This window comes from Malurus melanocephalus, unplaced genomic scaffold (assembly GCF_030028575.1).
Source record: "Malurus melanocephalus ecotype Western Australia unplaced genomic scaffold, MMel_1.1 scaffold_422, whole genome shotgun sequence".
Classification (NCBI taxonomy): domain Eukaryota; kingdom Metazoa; phylum Chordata; class Aves; order Passeriformes; family Maluridae; genus Malurus; species Malurus melanocephalus.
In genome coordinates this window covers 1-21,982 of record NW_026623654.1, presented here as the reverse complement: position 1 = coordinate 21,982, position 21,982 = coordinate 1, and the positions used below count along the sequence as shown (strand labels likewise).

General features: G+C 33.7%; 1 protein-coding gene across 1 annotated transcript in view; it reads left to right on the top strand.

The window, feature by feature from the left end:
• The window catches only part of LOC130581579 (dystrophin-like), a 437,590-nt gene extending 418,136 nt beyond the window's left edge, over positions 1–19,454 (top strand). Inside the window, exons 10-12 of the mRNA XM_057379767.1 lie at positions 12,400–12,588; positions 13,180–13,361; positions 19,274–19,454. Coding sequence (XP_057235750.1) covers positions 12,400–12,588; positions 13,180–13,361; positions 19,274–19,454 — 552 coding nt within the window. The remainder of the gene's footprint in view (positions 1–12,399; positions 12,589–13,179; positions 13,362–19,273) is intronic.
• The last annotated feature ends 2,528 nt before the right edge of the window (positions 19,455–21,982 follow it).

The window sequence follows — 21,982 nt, the reverse complement described above, 5'->3', positions numbered from 1 at the left end:
AATATGGAATTTCCCATGTCAACTATTAGTGTGCTCCTTGCTGCCTAATAAGAAAGGGTAATATGTTATTTGGAGAGTAAAAGTTCCTAGATAAAATAAATCTTATATTCACAAAATATATTCAGATTTAATCTAGTAACTCTGAATAAATTGATAAAAATTTCATGATCCTAAATATACCTAAAACTGGTTGGAAATATTTAAGAACAGAACTGTTTTCTAGTGAATTAACTTGGTTTGCATTACTATTAAAGTGGGAAGTTTCTAGTTTGTTTTTTTGGGGTTTTTTTTTACTATTAGAAATATGGGAATTTATACCAGTCATTTCCTGTTAAAATTGTTGATGAATGTATTTTTGATCAAATGCACACAACTGTACATACTTTCAATAACACCCTTTTACCTTGACTATTTTTTATAGGTTACTTTTAGGTGCTTTTAACTTGCCTCAGTGCTATTTTAAGTTCCATTTGGATTGTTTTTTAAGAGTTCACTTACCAAGAGTTTCTTAATTTCAAAGTTGAAAGCTGAACAGAGATACAAATATTGCTTTAAAAAAAAAAAAAAAAAGTCTGTTATAACAAGTTCTAATCTGTACTGAAAATCTGTACTGCCAAATTTAAGACCTTGTTAATATGAGTGACAGGATTCACTTGAAAAAAACACACTGAATGCTATGGTTTTGAGTATTTTTGCCTCTCTTGCTTTTGAAAGAAACCTGTTTCTGTGGTTATTAACTGGCTAAGGCCTTCAATAAGATGTAAAGGATGTATAAAATTTTTAAATGGTCTTTTAAGAAATTTTGTGCCACTGAGTCTCTTGAACATAAAGTATGTGCATGGGATGTTAAAGATGGATGTAGATACAGCAAATAAGGACACATTCATTTACTGTGAGCATTTTTTAAAATGTCCATAATGTGTTAGCAAATTTTGATCCCCCTCGGCCTGTGGAGTTTAGGCAACAGTGCAGAATTGCTCGTACAGCAGGGGCTTTGATGCAAAGGAAGRGCTGGATAAAGTGTAGGACACAATGTTAACGAAAATCTTTACTGGTAAACAGACCAGTGTTCATTTTTTCATAGTCTGAGGACTGAAATTGAAGTAATTTGAGGATTTGTGCAATTTAAAGTCATTATGCATCTCTATTTCAAACACTAAAGRGAGGCCTTTCACTTTATGCACACACAAAGAGTGAATTTAGTCTGAGACTGAGAAAGCAAGCAATTCACTCTTTGCACTCTTTCATTACACCTAGTTAMACCTTTGAAATGCAAAAAAAGGATATAAAACTCATCTTTTGAAAAACTTCTCAAATCAACAGGACAGCTTAGCACACAAAAGCAGTTTAAAGTATTTTTCTAGAGATGAAATTGTAGCATCATTCTAAATAGCCTTATTGTTAGAATTTTGCTCAACTCTGTATAGCAGGTGAMGTTCTCAATAGTTTGATGAAATTTTGCTTCATAATTTCAGATAGTATTACTTTATTTTAAAACTTAGTTTATTAAGAATTTTATTACTGATTAATTTATCTAGATTTGACATTAATAAAACTAAAAAAAGCCAGCAAAGATTAGCTTGTCTGTTTTACATGCTAATCATATTTTTGTGCGTTCAGGTGAGAATTATCACTTACACCAGAAAAAATCCCAAAAGCCTAACCCAAAAAAACCCTACAATGTTGATGTAGCAGCAGCAGCACATTTTATTCATGTGATCAGGAATAGGAGAGAAAGTTTAATTCAGAGCCTCCTCTTTCTCTTTGCTGGGTCTCATGACCAAGAGAAGCTTCCTTGAACCCAGCAGTTTCCTCTCATCTTTCTCTGTCTGATTTTCTGTGCAGTTTCAGWTGATACATTAATTTTAACATATAATGGCTTTCAGAGGATTACCTGTTGTGTTGGTTAAACACATATGAATATGGTGAAAACATTTAAGTTTTACCTACTCTGCTTTCCTTGAGTTTTAATTACTTTTTATATTACTTTTTTTTTTAAAATACTTTTTGTATAATTTGACTAAATTTCCTCTCCTGTCTCACACCATCACATGGCTGAATTATACTCTGCTAAAATAACAATGAAGAGGATTTTTAATGAAGATAGCTTCAAGAAATATGTGCAGGGTATGCATTGTGCCCTTAAAATGCCTGTGCCCAAGTAGCTCTAAATTTGAGGAAATAGCTTCTTTTTTTACTCTTTTAGAAAGTGTCAAGACTTTGGTGGAGAAAASCTTTGTGCCCCAGGTGCATATTATACTCTTCAAGGTAAAATCGAAAATATTTTTGGTGCTTAACCAATAGTTCTGTGSATTTTGAGGAGAGAATGAGCAGTTAATTCCCACTCCCCTGCAGAGCCAGTGAGAGTTTCTGCTTCCTGAATGTCCTTTTGCCCAAATCACTGCTCTGTGAGACAGCAGATAACTTTTTTTTTTTATTATTATTATTTTTGCATTTAACAATAGCACAATAGCATAATAACTGTATGTTTTCAGGGTCAGTAGGAAATGCCATGGATTGTTTGTTAGTTCACATTTGTGTGAACTGTGTGTTTATCTGAATCAGTGACCTTTGGAAAGGCAGGATTTGCTTATCTCCACTGATCATGAAATTCCTGCTTTCTTTCTTTCCCCATTGATTTTGATGCAATAGAAGCTCTGTATTATAATGCTTGTGTAGAAGACTCTCCCTCTAAGATATTGCAGTGTTTTAATTTTGGTGGGCTTGAACAGGCTTCAGATCAATGCAGAGAAAAGAAAATATTCATAGTTTTTCCATGTTTATTTCCTACAGCAATGTGTCTCTATATAGAGTAGTATTAAAGTATTTTGCTTTTGTTTTCTAAAATTATAAGTAATCTAAGGAATATTATTAATACACATGTGTTAGACTGGTGATCAGTTAATGAAGGGAAGAAGAAATAATAGCTCTTAAAAAAAATGCATATGGGGGGAGGGTAACAAATAATTTTTTAGATGTTCAGACTTTATTTAGAAATTCCAAACCTKAAAGCATAATAGCATGTAGCAAAAATAAGAACTTTAAAAATATCAAAATTATGGAACAATATGATTTTGGACAGAAAGCATTTGTTTTGGTAGAACTTTGCTTTGCTGTTGCAGAGGAATAATATATATATATATATAGATGGAATAAATAATTCTTAAAAATTAAAAAGGAAATTTTAGTTGTTTGATAGTGATGTCGTTAGAGTGGAAACATTAATGAACTGTCTGATGTTTATGCAGGCAGTCTTCCAGGTTCATATTTTCCTACCTTCTTTATTTCTACTGTAATCTTTCCAGATTTGTTTCTCTCTTTGGTATTTGCATCCTGCCTAACATAACAATATTTGCAGCTTCTACCAAAAGTGCTTTTTATATTTGTTTGAACAAAATGACAATTGACTTATGAACGGTTGTCCCAATATATTGTTTGTGTCAGCTTCTGAATTGCCAAATCTTACGTACTAAGGTTGATATTTCTTCACTCTAGAAGTATGTAAAATATTTTCCTAACTTTCCTTTTTGGAGAAGGTGTTCTGACTCCTAGTTTGAAGTGGTTTATGCCTTGTTTGGTGGAGAACACATATCAATTTTGCTTTTATATTTTTTTGCAAAAATAAAGCAAGTCTAATATAGATTTTTCTCTGTTTTGTATTCTAATATTTGCTTCTGTAGTAACAACAACAGAATTTTAAAAATAATTCTRTTGTCTCTCAGAAACAAACACAAAACATAGATCAGAAAAGGGTGAAGGGAATGAGGGAAGAGAGAGCAGARATAAGGAGTTCTAAAAATTCTTTTATAAAATAAGAAACCCCATCATGCACACACTGATTGTGTCAGGAGCATCACAAATGGAGAGCAGCAACTTCAGATGCAAGTCAAAGGCCATCAGTGAGGCAAAGGGAGRATGAGATGAAAAAGGCATTGACTGTCTCTTACAGGATTAGTAAAGGTGGCACATTTCCTGTGTGCATCCCAAATTTTTGTCATTTGTGCTGAGGTGATTTTCTCTTCAGCACAGCCTGTTTCATACACTTAACAAATGAACTTCATTGTTGAAGTGCTAGACTTGTAAAAAGAGAGTGACACTTTAGTTACTAATTTTGGTTTTTCCTTTCTGTATTGACTAAGGAAAAGAGCTTTTTTTTTTGGATTTTATATGTGTGTTTTAGGGGAAGTCCAATGTTCCTGTGCTGAGCATTTGTTTACTAGGGACAACTTGCTGACTTTGAATTTAACAGTAGGATCAAAAAATAAAGGTTCTATATAATTTTGTCCATTCTGAAAAGTATTGAGATGTGATCACAATAAATGGCTACATGGTTGTGTAGGTTTTCCCGCTTGAATTGCATTTACAAAATGAATAAGTATAAATCTACAGCAYAGTATGTCTTTTATTTTACTCCAGACTCTCAATGTCATTATRTTCAGTATGATTAAATTTTTAAAAGCGTCCTCTAGTCTATTTATAATTGACCACTCCTTTCCAGAATACATTCTGTCCACTATCTCTAGTCTTAAAAATTGCCTTAATTATTTCTCATTTATTTCTATTCACACTCTTAATAACTCTGCTCATGTATCATCTCTGTGTCACCAAGGAAATGCTTTCTCTGTTATGCCATTCTGTCTTTTGCTACCTCTAGCTTTTTCCTGTTCTCCTGTCTCTTTTAAATTCAGTCTCAAAATCATTCTCTTCTTCAGTGATGGCTTAAACTAAGTTTCAACAACTCATTCATGTTCAGCCTCCTAATTTTCCCAGTTCTAACTTCTTCTTTCACTGTGTGGCCTTGTTTCTGGCCTTTTTTCCCCTGTTTTCTGTGAATATGCMTGATGGCTACTACAATAAATATGCTATTTAACACCTACAGCTTAGTCATATACTATGATATTTTAGTGAATATGAGTGCATTTTTATATGATATGTGGAAGTATAATATTGCTTGACAAAATTTAAGCTGTAAAGCACCTGTAATTATTTACTGCTGCAAAAACAATATCAAGCAAAAGTATTTGATGAAATATATGGGGATTCTGTTTCAACATTCTGGTAATCATTTGAAGACCTGAAACAGTTAATCTGTTTCTAGAAGAATGTATTATAAATAAATAAATTACTCTCAACATGTGAGCAATTCCAGAAGTAAGAAATAGCTTTTTTCTGGGTCTCAACTAGAAAGGGGAAGAGGAAAATGAAAACAAATATTGAGAAAAAAAAAACAAAAACAGTACAGGTAGAGAAGACTATGGCTTCAAAACAGTTCAGTTATAGTATATTTTTTAAACTGAAAATTTCAGTCTGTTAGGAATCTGGCAGCTACAAAACTACATATTAGTTGTACATTGTCTCTGTAMTGAGAATTTAGAAGCTTGTAAGTCACTGTTTCATGCCTTCCTCATTAGTAATTGTATCTGACTGCATCAGAGTGTTCTCACTCACTCACTTGCCACTGATTTGTGGCTCAGAAATTTCCTGGACTGGAGTTGTCATCTTTTTTATTTAAAAGTCTGCAGTAGATTTTATCCTGTTCTTCTATCCAGTTGCTGCTCCCTGTAAGCACTTAGAAAAGATTTCTATATAGCTTTCAGTATTCYAGGAGGACTATTCTTATCTTTTGGAAATATTTTAATATTTTCTATATTAATATCCAATTTATAAACTTGAAGCTCTGCATTCAGAAGAGGAGAAAAACCCCATTGTGAGATGATTGGTTATCATTTTGAGTGATTCACAGCTTTTGAGTTATTATTCAGAACATGTAGCTACAAGCAAGGTAGTTACACTACAGAATTATTWAAAAAAAAATTAAATCACTTGAGCTTCTTCTGTAATAGCATTTTGGTTAGTTTTTAATTTTAAATTGAAAATACATTTATTGCAGTGGTTTCCATTGAAGAAGGAGAGTCTTTTTAATATAAGCTGAAATATATTTAGGGAGAGTTTAAATRCAATATGGACAAACTGTATAAGAGCCATGAATGGGATATTCAGCCTATTCAAACAAATGTCGCTATCTAACATTTTAGATGACTTTGCAAAACCACCTMTTTTAATAATTCCTTCCAACTCCAACAGCACATAATGTTGTTGAATGCTCTAAGATCTCCAGGATCTCAACCTTAACTTCACAGAAACTATGTCCACTAATTGCCTCTTGCCCCAAATCTTTATTTCTCAAAAGAAAAATTTATCCTAGAGATGTCTTGTAGTTAATTACTGTGGCTGTTGATGCTTTTGAAGACATTTAGATACTGCATTAGGTGAATATATAGAAAAAGTTTTAAAGTGAAAAATTCTTATTGAGAAGAGTGGAGATTTTTGTATGGCATGGGATAACACAGATTTTGCTGTCAGGAGTAATAGAAGAGAGAGAGAATAGGGAAAAAAAAGAAAGAAGTGATAGCAACTGAACAGGATGCTGAAAAGAGAATGTTTCTTTTTCTTCCAGAATGATGGAACCACATATGTACATTTTATTAGTTTTTTTAACTATACAGCGGTAGAATTCACAGTGAAGTAAATGTGAAAATGAAAAAAAACCAAAAAAAAAAAAAGAAGAAACTTGGATTTTCTTGCTCTTTTTTTTTTTTTTTTTTACTTTTTACTCTTGACCTGCCTGTCTGTAATCTTAATTTTGAAATCTCCATTTGTATTTTAGCAGGACACCTTTTGATTTATTTTTTTCTTGATTTTTTTCTGTTGCCAGAGAGAAAGAAAGTTCAGTCTTTATTTCTGTCTCAGTCTCCTATATGGCATGCTAAAGAAATAATTCAGTAGAGTTTTGGACATTGTATTTGCATTTCTCTTGGCTGAGACTTAATTCACCTGTATCCATTCAGGTTTTCTGTTTATGCATTTAATAATTTTTCCTCCACATTGAGATTTTGAGAAAACAATTTAGAATACAGGACATTTCATAGAATGGTTTAGGCTAGAAGGGATGCTACTTTAGTCTTTACTTTAKAATTTACATTTTAAAARTTAAAATTAAATAAACATGACCACTATCTATTCCATCTGTAGGGGTTTTTTGTATTATTGAATTATACTGTGATCACAATTCAAATTTTAAGGTGGTCTGATCATCATCAGTGGATAAAATTCCCTTTTCCTTTTTTTTTTTTTTTTGTGTGTGGATGTGACAGTGCAAAACACTATGGAAATTTCTCAAATAAGCTGAATTTGCTGATCTGGAGTTACCTTGTTGGTAGCACCACTGGGAGAAGACCCCAGGCTTCCTGACCTGTGATAACCTTCATCAGGACCCTGTTATGATTTACTATTGGAGACTTCTGTGAAGAGTCATTAGTCAATATAGAAAACTTATCCTGGGGTGAAAATGTCACCTTTCTTTATGTAGAGAGTATTCTTATTTCTGTATTATGTAGAGGACAAATGATCTCACAGTCTACGTGACAGTGCCTGAAATACACTTCCTCTTAAAATGTGTCCCAGTCTTGCATCAGGAAAGGAAAGGTTTGAAGAATGGTGCGTGAACTAGCCCTTCAACAGAAAAAAAACATAATTTTGTTGTAGGTTTATGATGAAAGTAATTCCATTTGGTTGATTTACACATCCACACCCTTTAATAAGAAGTACTTTCTGAGAGGCAATTACTGCTGTCTTGTCATCACTGATGCTGCAAAAAGCAATAGTTTATAAGCAGGAAAACTCAACAAAATTAAAACCTTTAAATAAATAGAGGCTGCAGATTTTCCCTGGAGACTTTATGAAAGCTGTATATTTTGGTATACTTTGTGTCAAGCAGCTACTAAGCAAAACCTGATCTGATATTTTTTGCAAGTACAGGTGTGTTGAAGAAAGCAGGATAAGGAGAAAATCTTTTTTGTGAAGCGCTGGCTCACTTGGCCACTTATGCAAAATTAAACAGTTTTTAACTGGCTAGAAAGTTTGATCATTTTGGGCAGCTGACAGCCTTGATTCCTGTTTCTTCAGTCTTACTGCTGTCTTACCTGTCCTCACAGTTCCCAGTCTTAATCTCTTCCACAAGCCAATTAATTACAGGGTTTTTTTTCACTGTCTTCAGTTGTTTTAAAGCAACTTCTACACCTTAGAACCCAAACTTTTGCTTTAGTGCCAGCAAGTTCTTTGTCTCTTTCAGTATTTATTTGTACCCAGTGTACCTAGTAGAGTAGTTGAAGAGATTCATTTTCTTTTACCACTTTCCTGTCAATAGTTCCAACATTTTCCTTCCTTTGTAATGAATGTACTTGCATCAATACTGCCTGGCTCTGGCTTTTTTTTTCCTCTCAGCATATACGTTGCCTAAGCTCCATTGATTTTTAATGACCTAATAATCTGCTGCATCTCAAAACTGCAGTTGCAAGGACAGGTCAATTCATCCAGGTGGAAACATATGCAGTACAAATGGAACCACTGAGAAAATCAGGTACTAAAAATCTAACTTGTCTCAACTGAGCAAGCAAAACCTGCATTTTTTCAGATTTATTATAAGGCCAAACCTTGTGGATTTTCAGACAAACAGAAAAAAAAAAAAAGCTTTCTTACCCAAGATTCATTTACAAAGTTATTTTAAAAATACTTAATAAAACGGAAGGGCTAGTCTCATTTAGAACACGGAAATTGTTAACATTATAATAACAAGCAGTCGACCAATTTATCTTATAAGTTTTATTACCAGAAATAACTGAACTATTCTGTTTGCAGTGATCTGTTGAGAAAACATAATCTTGATTATTGAAAAACATTATTTTATCATTTAACATTTTGGCRGTAATAATTTTGAAATACAAAGACACATAAAATAGATTTTCTAATGAGAAAGTTGGAGGAACCGAAAGAATAAGCAGTGGTTTCATTCTTATGTGATAGGAGGCATAGTTAGAGAGTGAATAATGTGTGCTATTTTTTGAGACTGTAATCCTGCAAAGAGAGTTTTCAAAATGAGAAAGATACTCAGAACTTAAATTTGCCTTTACTAAAAAAATGTTTCTTTAAAATTTTATATCTTTGAGTTTAAATGCTCTAAAAGTCTAGAGCCACATTCTTTATCTTTTACAGCGGGACAGGCAGTTTCTGAAAGCAGGAAACATAATATAAATAAGAGTGCTGGAATGAACCCTAAATGTTTCATGTAAAACTACTTTCTAAAGCTGYCCAACTCATTTCTAAAACTCAGAAGCAGTCTTTGTGAATTAATAGAAACATTCTTAGAGAATTTGCTAACACAGAATTATCCTTCTCCTGCCTTTAGGTACATAATGCAGTAGCAGGTAAGGAAGATTTTGTCCCATCACTTCACCTTGAAGGGGCTACAAGGTCATGGTTTAAATTCTGTGAATTAATTCATACATTTGCCAGGAATACCTCATTTTTTYCAGGCTTCTGAAGGTCAGACGATTTTTATTGTCACTTACTACAATTTAAATTTAATCTTCAGAGTCCTTGGGGTCTCTCAGCTCCCACACCCAAGCAGAAGACAGTGAAGTGTATAGAGAATAAAATTCCCATCTTTTCATCTAGGCATAATTCATCTATGTGTAACAGAGAGCAAAGAAATAAAAATAGTCTAGAGTACAACATATGGGTCCAGAGCAATTTTTTTTTTTTCTCCATCAGCCCATAAGARCAACCAGGATTAGGTTACATGCAGMAGTGGCTGACCATTGTTCAGAACAGTCTGTGAGATGACTGCCTGGCTAATTCCTAGCTACATTTGATGCAGTGTTCATTAACCATCTACATTTCTGGTGTCATTTTCATTGGTGTTGAAAGTACAGCAAATTTGAGAGTTTGCTGGCTCTGGGAGGGATCACCCTCAGAGATCYTCCTGCTGTGCTCCAGGAGAGCTAAAGGGGTCTCTGAGTAGGGCTGCTCCTTATAGGGTCACAGGAGAAATGTCTTTAGTCATAGTAACTTTCCATCTTGGACAACCATTTGGGTCAATAACTTTCTTTAAAAAATGGGTAACAAAAGTGTTGTTCCACACAGGTCATTATTTTTTTAGGTTAGGCAAGAAAAATAAGATTCCAAGACTGTTCATTAAAAACAAGGAGCTCTTTAGCCCACAYGAGTTCCTGGGAGCAGATAATATTTTGATGAGCTCAAGATTGAGGCCCAGCAGTATTTCTGAGATAATTGTGCAGCTGGAGGAGGAGGGAGGGATGCACCACCACAGTGTGATTTTGTTGAAATTTTTATTCAGGAAATTACTCTGTGTTTTGCTTTGACTTCACCCAATCGAGTTTGTGTTGCATACTCTTTAAATACTTTTAAGAATATATTTGATTCGAGAATGAAATTGTGTGCATATTTAGGCATTTTTTCTTCCTAGGCATACCCTTCCTAGCAATATATGTCTAKAACAATTTTACTTCAGCCCATGCTTTTTCATTTTCATTCTCCTAAAAAAAATATGGTTAGAAAGAGCCATCAYAACTTGTATCAGATGTCTTTATTAATAACTCTGTAACTGTTTTATCCTTGCAGTATATGCAATACCTTAAAAGTTGGGTTTTTTTCTCACTGTTATAGGAAATTCCAAAATATTTCAAAATTGGTTCACAAATAAGAACACTGCAGATTGTGCTGTTTGGTTGTCTACCAATATGATTTATAAAAATCAGAGGTTTCYGTTGTTTGTTTTAGGTGGATTATTTAATTGTGAATTATTCTTAGTGCTGTAGGATCTACATACTCAAAATTAGGGTTTATTATGGGATGAATAATCTTTATAATAATCTTTGAAACTCTACTTTGGTTTTGTTTTTTAATACAAAGTCTCTGCCATAGTCATTAGGTCAGTAGTTGTCCACTTMTAAGTGTTTCACATTCCATTTAGAGCTAATTCCACTGATTTTGATGGCTGTTTTTCATTCAAAATGCAGGAYGAACAAGAGTGGACAGTTAGTTACCTTTCAGTGACAAAACAGCACCTACTGAAGTAGTAGACATGAAATTTAACAGTATTTATACTTTTCTTTTTGTCAAGTCAAAACCCACAGTTGCCTCCAAGGAGTGTTTTTATGCTTGTAGATTTTTTACATTTGCAGATTTAGAGATCTGCATAAAGTGCATGTGATTATTAGATCTGTACAATTTAGAATGAAGTTGTTTTTRTGAAGTTTGAAAATTTCATTTTTAGTGATTACATTGCATGCATTGTACTTCCTGAGGTCAGCTCAGTCGGGTGAGCTCTAATTATCTCATTAGAGCAGGATGCTAATAAAGCCAAAGTTGTGGKTTCAGTCTCTGTGTGGGCCATTCACATAAGAGTTGGACTTGATCTGAGTCCCTTCCAACTCACAGCCTTCTGTGTTCCTGCTTGTGGTTCTAGTGATAAACTTTAACTTTCAGTTCTAAACTTCAATGAAAGGCTTCATTAGCTTCTTTGAGTGTTTCATCAGCATGAGTGTGYCAGTAGAGACAATTTTTGCCCTATAAAACATTAGGTGCCTTGGTTTAATTTTTTTTTTTTTTCACGAAAGCATAAGCATATTTTTACGATTGGTTTGTTTGTGAACTAAATTCCTAACAAAGTAGTACAAACTTTTTTTTTTTTTTTTTTTTCACAAAAGCATAAGCATATTTTTACGATTGGTTTGTTTGTGAACTAAATTCCTAACAAAGTAGTACAAACTTGCACAGAACTTTTTGAAAAATTTAGAGGATGGCGTCTTCTGTAGGAAAATAATTTCTTGCTTCTGTTCTCGTTTTCTCCTATTACACTAATCAATAAATACTTGTTGATTTCTCTTGACTTTAAGCAGTAGACCAGAAATGTGATTTCTGTGCTCATAAGAGACACTTGGATTCCAAAAAATAAAGGTGGCCTTTTCAGAAAAGAAAAAGTTGTCCTTTGCAGAAAAGAGAACTCAACAGTAATGCACTTCTGCTTAGTTTTAAAAAGTTATGATTTCGCATGGGGTTTTGAGCTTTTTCAGCTTCCTAGAACTGTTTTCACAAAATGTGTGGCTATGGATTGCTCAAACCTAGCATTGCATGTAGTGTGAAGGGTTGTTGGTTTGGTTTTTTTAAATGTCATGTTTTCCATAGAATCTCTGCAAAGTCAGCATGCAGCTTGCTACTTTTTTGAGTATATAATTTTATGAACTGCTGTGGTTCAATAAATATCTCTCATTACTGTCATTATACACTGTTTAGAATTCTTGATAGGCATTTTGAATACCAGTGTAAAATATCTAATTGAATATGAGATTTTTTTTATTTCCCTTCATCTTTAGTGATCTTGGTTGGTTAACTGATTTTTATATTACAAAGTACTTCCATGTATTAGCTATTTGATTTTTTTTTTTTTTTTAAGAATACAATGGTGTTCCATTTATTCCTTTGTAGAACTCTCTGAGCAGATGCCATTTTCGTTGCTCTTAAAATTTTGGTTTTGATCAGTTTTTAGGAAGTGTTGAAGAAAAGTCATTTAGCACCACGCGGATGGGGGCTGGAACGGATCTTGAAAATTACCAAACTGCTTTAGAAGAAGTACTCTCATGGCTTCTCTCTGCTGAAGATGCATTACAAGCACAAGGAGATATATCCAATGATGTAGAAGTTGTTAAAGAACAGTTTCACACCCATGAGGTATATATTAATAATGATCTTTTGAAAGATATTTATTTTATTCCATTTTATTTGTTTGGGTTTTTTTAATTTTGTTTTTGTTTTTTGTTTTGTTTTGTTTTTCATTTGGATTTGGAGAATGTTAACTGGAGACTTCTGTAAAGTCACAAAATTTTTGGGGTTGTAAAAGACCCTCAAGTCCAGCCATTAAACCATGTTGCTGAGTGCTGCATTTACACATCCAGGGATGAAGTGGACATGGTTATTTTTTTTCCCTAAAATCCAAATTAAACCTCCCCTGGTGCGACCTGAGGCCATATCCTCTCATCCTATTATTTGTTACTGTACCCACCTCATTGCAAGCTTCTTTTAGGTAGGTGTAGAGATCAATAAGGTCACCCCTCAACTTCTTCTTCACCAACTAAACAGCTTTTTGCCCTTTGAAGAAAGTGAAAGTTTTTATTTCTRGTTTATTTCTGGTTTATGTTACAAGGTTTGGGGAGGGGTTGAAAAAATTAAAAGTTAGGTTGAAAATCATATTTCCAAAATGGTGYAATTCTGTTCTTTCTAAGAATGCATCTTAAAACTGGATTTTTTTTTCTCTTTTTTCAGGGTTTTATGATGGAGTTAACAGCTCACCAAGGACGTGTTGGTAATGTTTTGCAAGTTGGAAGTCAACTTCTATCGACCGGAAAACTTTCAGATGAAGAAGAGAATGAAATCCAAGAACAAATGAATCTACTTAATTCTCGTTGGGAAAGTCTCAGGGTAGCAAGTATGGAAAAACAAAGCAAGTAAGTAATATAGCAGGTGAAATAATACGTATTGATTTTGACTGAAACAATCCTGAACTTGACTAGCAGTTGGGATTTTCTTTCATTTCACTGTGAACAAAACTCCATCTCGTATGTGTTTTAACCTGAAATTTGATGTGTAGTGATTTTGAACCTTGCATGTTGTTTGGAGCCTGGAAGCCACATAAAGCAGCAGCTATCAACAACTTGGACTCAGATAACACTTTAACTAAAATTTATATAACTTACTTCACCTTTTTCCAGTTGTTTCAACACATATTGTATCGCACAACATTTAGCTACAAAGGAGGGAATCTTTGAAAAGATGAAAAAAGRAAAGGGAAACAAATCTTTTAAGACCTCCAAAACTCAATCCCATAAAAAGAGTATAGGGGAGCTTAGCTTTCCTGGGAACATTTCCATGTTCTTTTCGGAGTACCAATTACACTATTTAAAAAGGGGCAAGTCCTGCAGCCTGAAGTTGAAATACAAGTAGAAGTASAAAAATAATCTATTAAATAGTCACATTCATCTTCAGAGTTTTTTGTAATATTACTGTCTGATTTTGAAATTTTGATTCACATAGTATCATCTATTATATGAGATGATATCATAGATATCATCTRTGATATCTRTGAGAACTTCCATGAATGTAAGAAMTTGTGATTATGCCACAGGGGAACAATTTGGTTTATAGAATGCAGAGACACTAGGAAGGGCATTGGAGGTGGTTTATGGGTGAGCTTCCTTTAACTTTCCCTTTTCCCAACTTTTCTCTTTTTCTTTTTATCCCATGTTATGTTTATATTCTTAATCCTTGCTTGACAGAATAATTCTATTTGGGGCCCACGTGACTGGCTCTTAACATTGTCGTGAAAAATTTTGTACACCTCCTGGCCTTTCTGTAAGGGGACYAATGGCAAAATTTACCAACTGTCATATTGAATCAAATCCAGTGGAAATTTTAACTTTAATTGAATGTCAGTAGGGGTTTCTTTATAACCAAGCAGTATTAATTATGGAAGAATATAGCCATTCTCTGTAGTAAAACCAGATTAATGCAATGACAAAAAAAAATAAAAAAATTTAAAAAATGAAGCAACCAAATCTGAGCTCCTTGGGGGCTTTTTAAGTACTTTAGGCTACTTTGACTCCATTAAAATCCCTCTGCCGAAGTGTTAATTTTTCTCTCCAATGAACATATACTAAGTGAGAAACTCTTCTGTCAGTTTCTTCAACACAGCTGGAGAGGGACTCCTTTGCAAATGTGAATTTAATAACAGCTGAGTATCTCTTGTAGTAAGACCAATGGTCTAGTCTTTCATCCTGACAATAACAAAAAAAAAAGAAAAAGGCTTTGACTTGAGCTATGGAAAGTTTAGATTAGCTATTACGAATCTTTTTYCGTGGAATGGATTGTAAAGCATTGGAACAGACCACCCAGGGAAAACATCCCTGAAGGTATTAAAAATTGTGTGGATATTTCACTTGAGGATATGGTTGAATGGTGAMTATAGGGTGGTGCTACTTCAACAGTTGATAATTTCCGACCTTAATGGTGCTGTGAGTCTAAGAAAAGGTAAGGTTTTGGGGAGACACATGATCTCCTGAGCCAGCATCTGCTCATCATCTTTTTCCACAGTGGAGACCAAATACTGGGCTGTGTGTGTCATTGGTCTGACCAAATACTGATGTATTATATTCTGAAGTTCTCCACAGAACAATTTTGACCTCGAGCTGTTTTCAGCTGAGGGTAACCTCCTGAGATGGAAGAGGTTTTGGTAATCTACTATTAATTTTTTTTTTTTTTTTTYYTYWTCTWTTTWTTTATATCCTTCTGGATCTGTTGGCATCCATGTCATCCTTCGGCAGTGAATTGCAAAGGTCTTTTACCCAAATAGGGCTTCTTTTTTGTGGAATGACTTATTTTCTTTTGTGCTTAAAAGATTCCTTCTAGTAATTCCATTGAAATGAGGGTCAACAGTATATMTTTTCTTATTTTCTTCATAAATATATATTGAACATATTCAATTATTCACCTTGTTTTTCCTTGAGCTTTTTCCAGTTCTACCATGCCTTTTGGAATAGAGGGGTTTGCCCATAAGCATTAAAAGGGAACTGTGATTTTCAGCAATTGCATGACATAACTCTCTTGCAATACATAAACTCTATTTCTTGCTATCCATTCTTAGTAATTCCAAACATTTGCTTTTCACCTTGCTGCTGAGTATTGAGATTGCTTTATTTGTTCTGTCTTCCTTTCACTATAAAATTGTTGATGGGTCTTGGATGTTTCAACCTAACTTATTCCAGTTTTAGTATTTTCTTGGAACGGAAAATCTATGATGCTTTACTGTAGGGAGTTTTTATTTGCCATATTTATTTTCATTTTAATTAACACATGAAACCAGCAACCTCACTTCTATGAGAGGTACTGTGTCTACTTAAAATMTCCTTTAACACCAGTTGTTAAACCCAGCTCAATTCCCCAGCTTGGGGAATTGAATGGTCCAGAATCTTCTGAAGCAGATCATATTTGAGTAATATGAATTCAGTAGAAGACATAAAATGATAGGGGCCTCATAGAGAATGTTGTGCTACTGTTTAGTTTGCTATATAAAAAAAAATGAATCTGTGATAAATTCAATGACATTTGGGTTAGGGCAAGAGAAAATTTCTCAGGAGTGACAGATACAGTTAATTCTGGYCCATTGGTCAAACCCCTGTGTTTCAAGAAACCAGATGGAGGATTATARAAAGCTTTCATATCACAATATAATATATTTCTGGGTTATTATACATAATTTAAACTCTCAGGATCCATCTTCTGCTTCAGCTCAAAGCAATCTTCTGRGCACATTGCTCTAATCTAGTCCCTAAGGCAACAGGGAAATGTTTAGCCAAAAAGAGATGGTTTTTGTGAAGATGAGAACAGCAAGGCTGGCTGACCTCTGGAATGGTAATAGAAAGTGTAAAAAAGGGAACCACACTTTACAGCACAGGGAAAGCAAAAGCTAGCAATAAACAAGGACAGGGGGAACATATACTGATAGAGATGCTATAAAARTGAAAGGGTCATAGAAAAAGTGGTTTTGGAGGTCAGAATGTCAGAGGAGGTTTGGAGTCCAACAATGCCTTTGTGTAAAAGCAGCCCAGATTTTATTTCTGATGTATTCACTATGTATAGAAAGTATTTGACTCTTCTAATAAGCAGGGCACTAGCATGTTGAAGGAAAACAGTCATTTTTATTTTTTCATTTCTTCCTCTGGTCTTTCCCTAATAGGATTCTTTATAGTAAAGCATCTCAGGTGATGAATATACCACTGGAGAGAAAAATATAGCAACTTACCACTTTATAGAGAATTCTACAACTTTTAAAATGCATCCAATTCAATGAATTTTTTTTTTTAATTTGAAAATTATGAGAACCATATTATAAACGAAGGCTTTAATAATCTCCTGAGAAATATAAAAAGGTATAAAACCATCATATCAAATGTTTATAAAAGTATTATGAAAAGCAGCAAGTACCTGGAGAATGGTAACAAAGAAGAATTCTTTTGCTTAGGAATAAACTGTGATTATTTTCTGTGATTCTTTAATTGCAAAATAATGTAAAAACTTATATTTTATTTTTTTTAAACAGCTAAAATTTTATTGTTAAAATACCCAAGTCACAGAAGCTTTTTAATAATTCCATTTATACTCCAAGTACCTTGTACGTTCTTGTTACTCATGGGGTATTTGAAGTCTGTGTTTGTGGTTAAGCTTCTCTTTGTTTAAAAAAAAAAGAATCCTTTTTTTTTAAATAAGGAACAACATAAAGTTTATTTTTAGAATGTCTTTTATGTGATGTCCCATTCTTTTTAAAGCAAAGGTCATTTCAGGGAGAGAAAGACAATAYCAGAGTGGTGGAGGTTCAGTTTGCTTTACTGGTGAAGAACCTCRAGACAATCAGTTCCCAGCTTGAGTCATTCCAGGCTCCTTCCTTCCCAWGGCAGGATTTTGTATTTGTCAAGGTTGAATGTTGTAAGATTCCTCTTGGCCTGTCCCTTATCTAAGAAGGAAGTGAGAATTAGCCACGATAAATACAAAGTATCACTGGAAATTTAGTCATTCCTTTGCACAATATGAGTTAATGTTATGCTATTTTTTTTTAGCTATCATAAATAGCAAGTAGTAATTAGATAAATACATCAACATTTGAATCRTTTTGAGAAGATTCAAAACTGGAGGGAATTTTTCTTTTCTAAAAAGCTGGGAAATAAGTTACAACCAACAATAAAAGTGCTGAAGTTTCGGGCATATACCTTAAAATATGAACAGGTTACAAGTGAGATATAGTATCTACATGATGATCACATTAAATTGTGTTAGTTTAAAATAATTTGAACATATACCAAAGATTACCTATGTGTAAAATGTAATTTTCTGTGGTGATTAGTTAGAAATTTTTTTTTGTATTTCTGGGAAAATACAGAATGATGTTTGATTTTGATATATTAAGACATGAATTTTCAAATGTATAAATTTCTGGGTTTGTTCAAACTGTCGTGGGAAAATCCAGAATTGTTTGGACAAGCTCAAAAGTACTTGCCTTACTTGAGCATTGTGAAATTGTGACAGAAACTTCATGTTTGGGTTTGTGCAAACATTTCTTAAGTTGTGCAACAGCTCATGGAAAAGACCAGTGCACTTCTCTGGAGCCTTGTACTCACACTGCAGTTCTGCCACTCTGCACTTCTTCAGGTGTTGTGGGGGGAAATATATTTATTTTAAATACCCTTGTGGGGAGAAATGTCATTGTGAAGTCCAGTAATTCCAGGTGTGGTTGGTTACAGAGCTGAAAATCATAATAGCCTTCTAATTTTTGCTACATTTCCAAGAAACCAGCTTGAGAAATAAGTGAGTTAGAGTAGGACTGTGACATCTTTCTTACCTCATAGTTTTCTCAAGTCTGAAAGTTCAACTTGAGTTCTGAAAGTAGCTAACTGACTTTTTGCTGCAAGAACTGTGCTTGAGAATTAAATAACACGCTGTAACATTTCACCAAGTTAAACTTGGAAACTGAAGTTTCATCAGGCTCAGTGTCAGTGAGGAACAGCGACTTTGGTCTGCCAAATCTAAATTAAAAATTGTATGTTATGTGAAAGATGGATAATACAAAGATGTTGTTCTAATTTAATTGCTCAGAAATAGTTAACACATTACTTTGAGAATCCAGTTGAAAAGATGAAGATTTTGTTTAGGGAAGTTTAGAGAATTCCTAGAGACCAATGTAAGTGGAAATCTGTAATGGATTTCTGGCCAGGTAATTTTGGATCTATGTTATTTGATTAGGCAAAACTGAAGYATTTCCTKGTTAACTTTTCAGATTWTTCTGCATTGAATAACTGAAAATATAATAATTTCTTCTTTTAATATCCTAAATTAGAAGAAGACTGRTAAGGTCTTTGAGCAGATTTCTTAATACTTGTAGTGGATAACCCAAACTTTCAAAAAACAGTAAAAATGTTGAAGTCCATCTCTAATAGAAATGCAACTGGAGGACAATGCTTTAACAGATTAAGTCAGTTTTGAAAGAAAAAGCTTCAAAACAGTTTGTCTACATCAAAAGAACATTTCAGTTACCTCTTTCATAGAATCACAGGATTTGCTGGGTTGGAAGGGACCCACTGGGAGCATGGAGTCTCACTCATTCCTGGCCCTGCCCAGGACACCCCAACAGTCACATCCTGCCCCTGAGAGCGTTGTCCAAATGCTGCTTGAGCTGTTCCCCTTTGAAAGTAAATATTTCTATTCTGCCTCCAAATGTAAGCTGGTAAAAATCAGTTAAAATACAGGGCAGATGTTTCTGCCTGTTGGTGTCTTCCCTTATCAATTCTAAATAATTTTTTTCTTTATTTTACAGTTTACATAAAATCCTAATGGATCTGCAGAATCAGCAGCTAGCCCAGTTAGCTGATTGGCTGACAAAAACAGAGGAAAGGACAAAGAAAATCGATTTGGAGCCCTTGGGTCCAGATCTAGAGGACCTAAAACGTCAAATAGAAGAGCATAAGGTATGCTGTGCTGTGCTTCCAAAGGCATAAAAACCAAATTGGGTGTTTGACATTTTAAAAGCTCTACTGCTGTCGTTAGAGCATAGCAAAGTAATATGAAATCTTAGTTTAATATTTATTGTTCTGTACAGTTAACAAGCTTTTGTAGACTTACTTTGTCACAACTGTGGGTTTTATTCCGATATWAAAAAAAAATTGCTTTCTTTTTATATATAAGCAATATACTAGAATATGCAAGACAACTGTAACATCTTTCCATTACATTACAATAAGAATATATCAGATTTTTTAATACCTGCCTATTCTTCTTTTTGATTCTTGCTTTTTTTCCTTACATGTTGTAGCAGCAATGATGCAGTAGTCAGACCACATTACCTTGTTAGGACTCCAAGATTTTGAATATATATTTGCACTGAATATGTATTATGCACTGTACAATGCACTGGTTTCTAACTGTAGAAAATACTTTTTGGTAATGTATTTAAATAACAAAAAATAACAAACTCATAAATGGAATGTGAGATGGAATTTGGTCAGGTTTTTTCCACATTACATAAGGATATTTTTTTAATTGGAAGAATTAAGAACTAAAAAAASAGRAAATAGCTTGTGTRACAGWTTTATTCTATTTGCTARRTTAGAGTSCCTTGCTTCATCTTAATTTARATTTTAAAATAAATTTATCTACATGTCYATAGCACATGGTGGTGATGATAAGGAAACACAGAAAAATAGAGAAACCGGAGATGATTTTGATTTGTGTGATGGTGGAGATTTGATGTGGTGACCTGGTAATGTTTCTACATCAGTGTCTCAAAGCATCTCTGTTCCATGGTACCTTGGGAGATTTTAACACCTGATGCTCCATGGCCTGTGTCACTGCTAATCCAGGTTTTAGAGGGCAGATCATCCTGAAAAACAATTCAAACTGAAATCAGCCTTTACAGTTCTTTTCAAAAGAGGTCAAAAGCTGCAAAAGACTTCCTGATCCACTTGTGTGTTAAAGATGATTTCTTTGCATTCTGATTAGGGAGTGCTACTGAAGAAGAATACAAATTCTGCAGCTCCTGCTGCTGTTTGTGCTGTCTGTGCTTGCCCTGTGAGGAGACAATATATTTCAGTATGTTAGTTTTCTAGCTAAGGATATTTTCTGACATTAAATTTTCTTTTTTTAAAAGATAGCAGGTAATTATGAAATGGAAATTGGAGAAAAAAAAAACATGAAAGATGTTGAATACATCAGTACTAAGACTTGAATAACTTTACTCTTATTTCTATGCATTTTATGCTTGAATACTAACACAAAATATAATCCTTATGTTTATGCAATCTCTTTATGCTGCTCCTTTCTAATACTGAGGAAAAAAAGGGTATTTAGCTTGTATTTGAAGATTCTGAGTGAAGACATGCAGAAATGTCTCTTCTACACACTTGTTCTTCATTCTTGGTGTGCTGAGTTAGTGAACATTATTTACGTGTATAGCTTTTCAAATCTGTTTCATGTGCAAGAGGCAATTTAGCTAGAAATGCTGGAAATAAAATGTTGGCCTAATTTTAATTATATTTTTATTCATTTATCTTTTGTCTTGTTCAGAAGTCAGAGAACAGAGTTCTCCATTCTTTCAGTTATTGAGAGAAAGTTTCATGTAATTTTATTTTATATTCTATACAGCAAAGCTACCTCCTCTAGCAAGGGTTCAAACAATGGAATTTAAGTAGGAGAGTTAATGCTTCAGTATTAAACAAGCAAACAAAAAAGCAAAACCCAACACCCTTCATATTTTCTCTTAGTCTCACATGACTCTGGCTGTATGTATCAGAAAACACTGTTTTATGAATTCATAAGAGGAACCAGAATATATAAAAGGCACTCATAATTTCAAATAAAACAGACTTCAGTAAACATGATCCTGTCTCTATCTCCTCTTTACCCTTACAATTTTCCTTTCTCTCTTTACCTGTTCATTGATGGCTACTTTTTATTTCATGTTATGTATCCCCCTTTGGCTTAGGATTTCCATTTATCTGATTTCTCTATTCTATGTATTTTAAAATTATGTTGAGAAAATATAAAATATATGTCAGTCTTCAGTTCTTGTGATTGACACTTTGGTTTCTCTGCTGGGTCCTGTAACAAGAAGAAGTCACTACTGTGAGTTGGGAATGGCACCCAACACTCAGACCAGAGAAAGAACACAACTTTCCAGCCTGCTGCTTAGCTCAGAAATATATCAGGTTAATATTTTGATAGTACTGAGAATTTTCTGAGTGGAGTGAAGTTTAGTGGTAAACTCTAGAAAATTTTATGTCATTGAAAAGATACAGAGTTCTGGTAAGAAATCTGGTATAATTAATGTATTTTGGAATAATAGGTAAACATTTCAGTAAAGTATTGTTTTTTTTGCAGCAGTGTTTTAAGTATTTTGTCTCCTGTTAAAATTATCTCTTCCTTATCATTTTGTCAAGGGAGAAAGCTACTTTTCAGTGCAAATCAAAGGACTATTGAGCTGTCTGAGCAGAATATTGTATCAGGAGTGTTATAATTAATACAAAGTGGT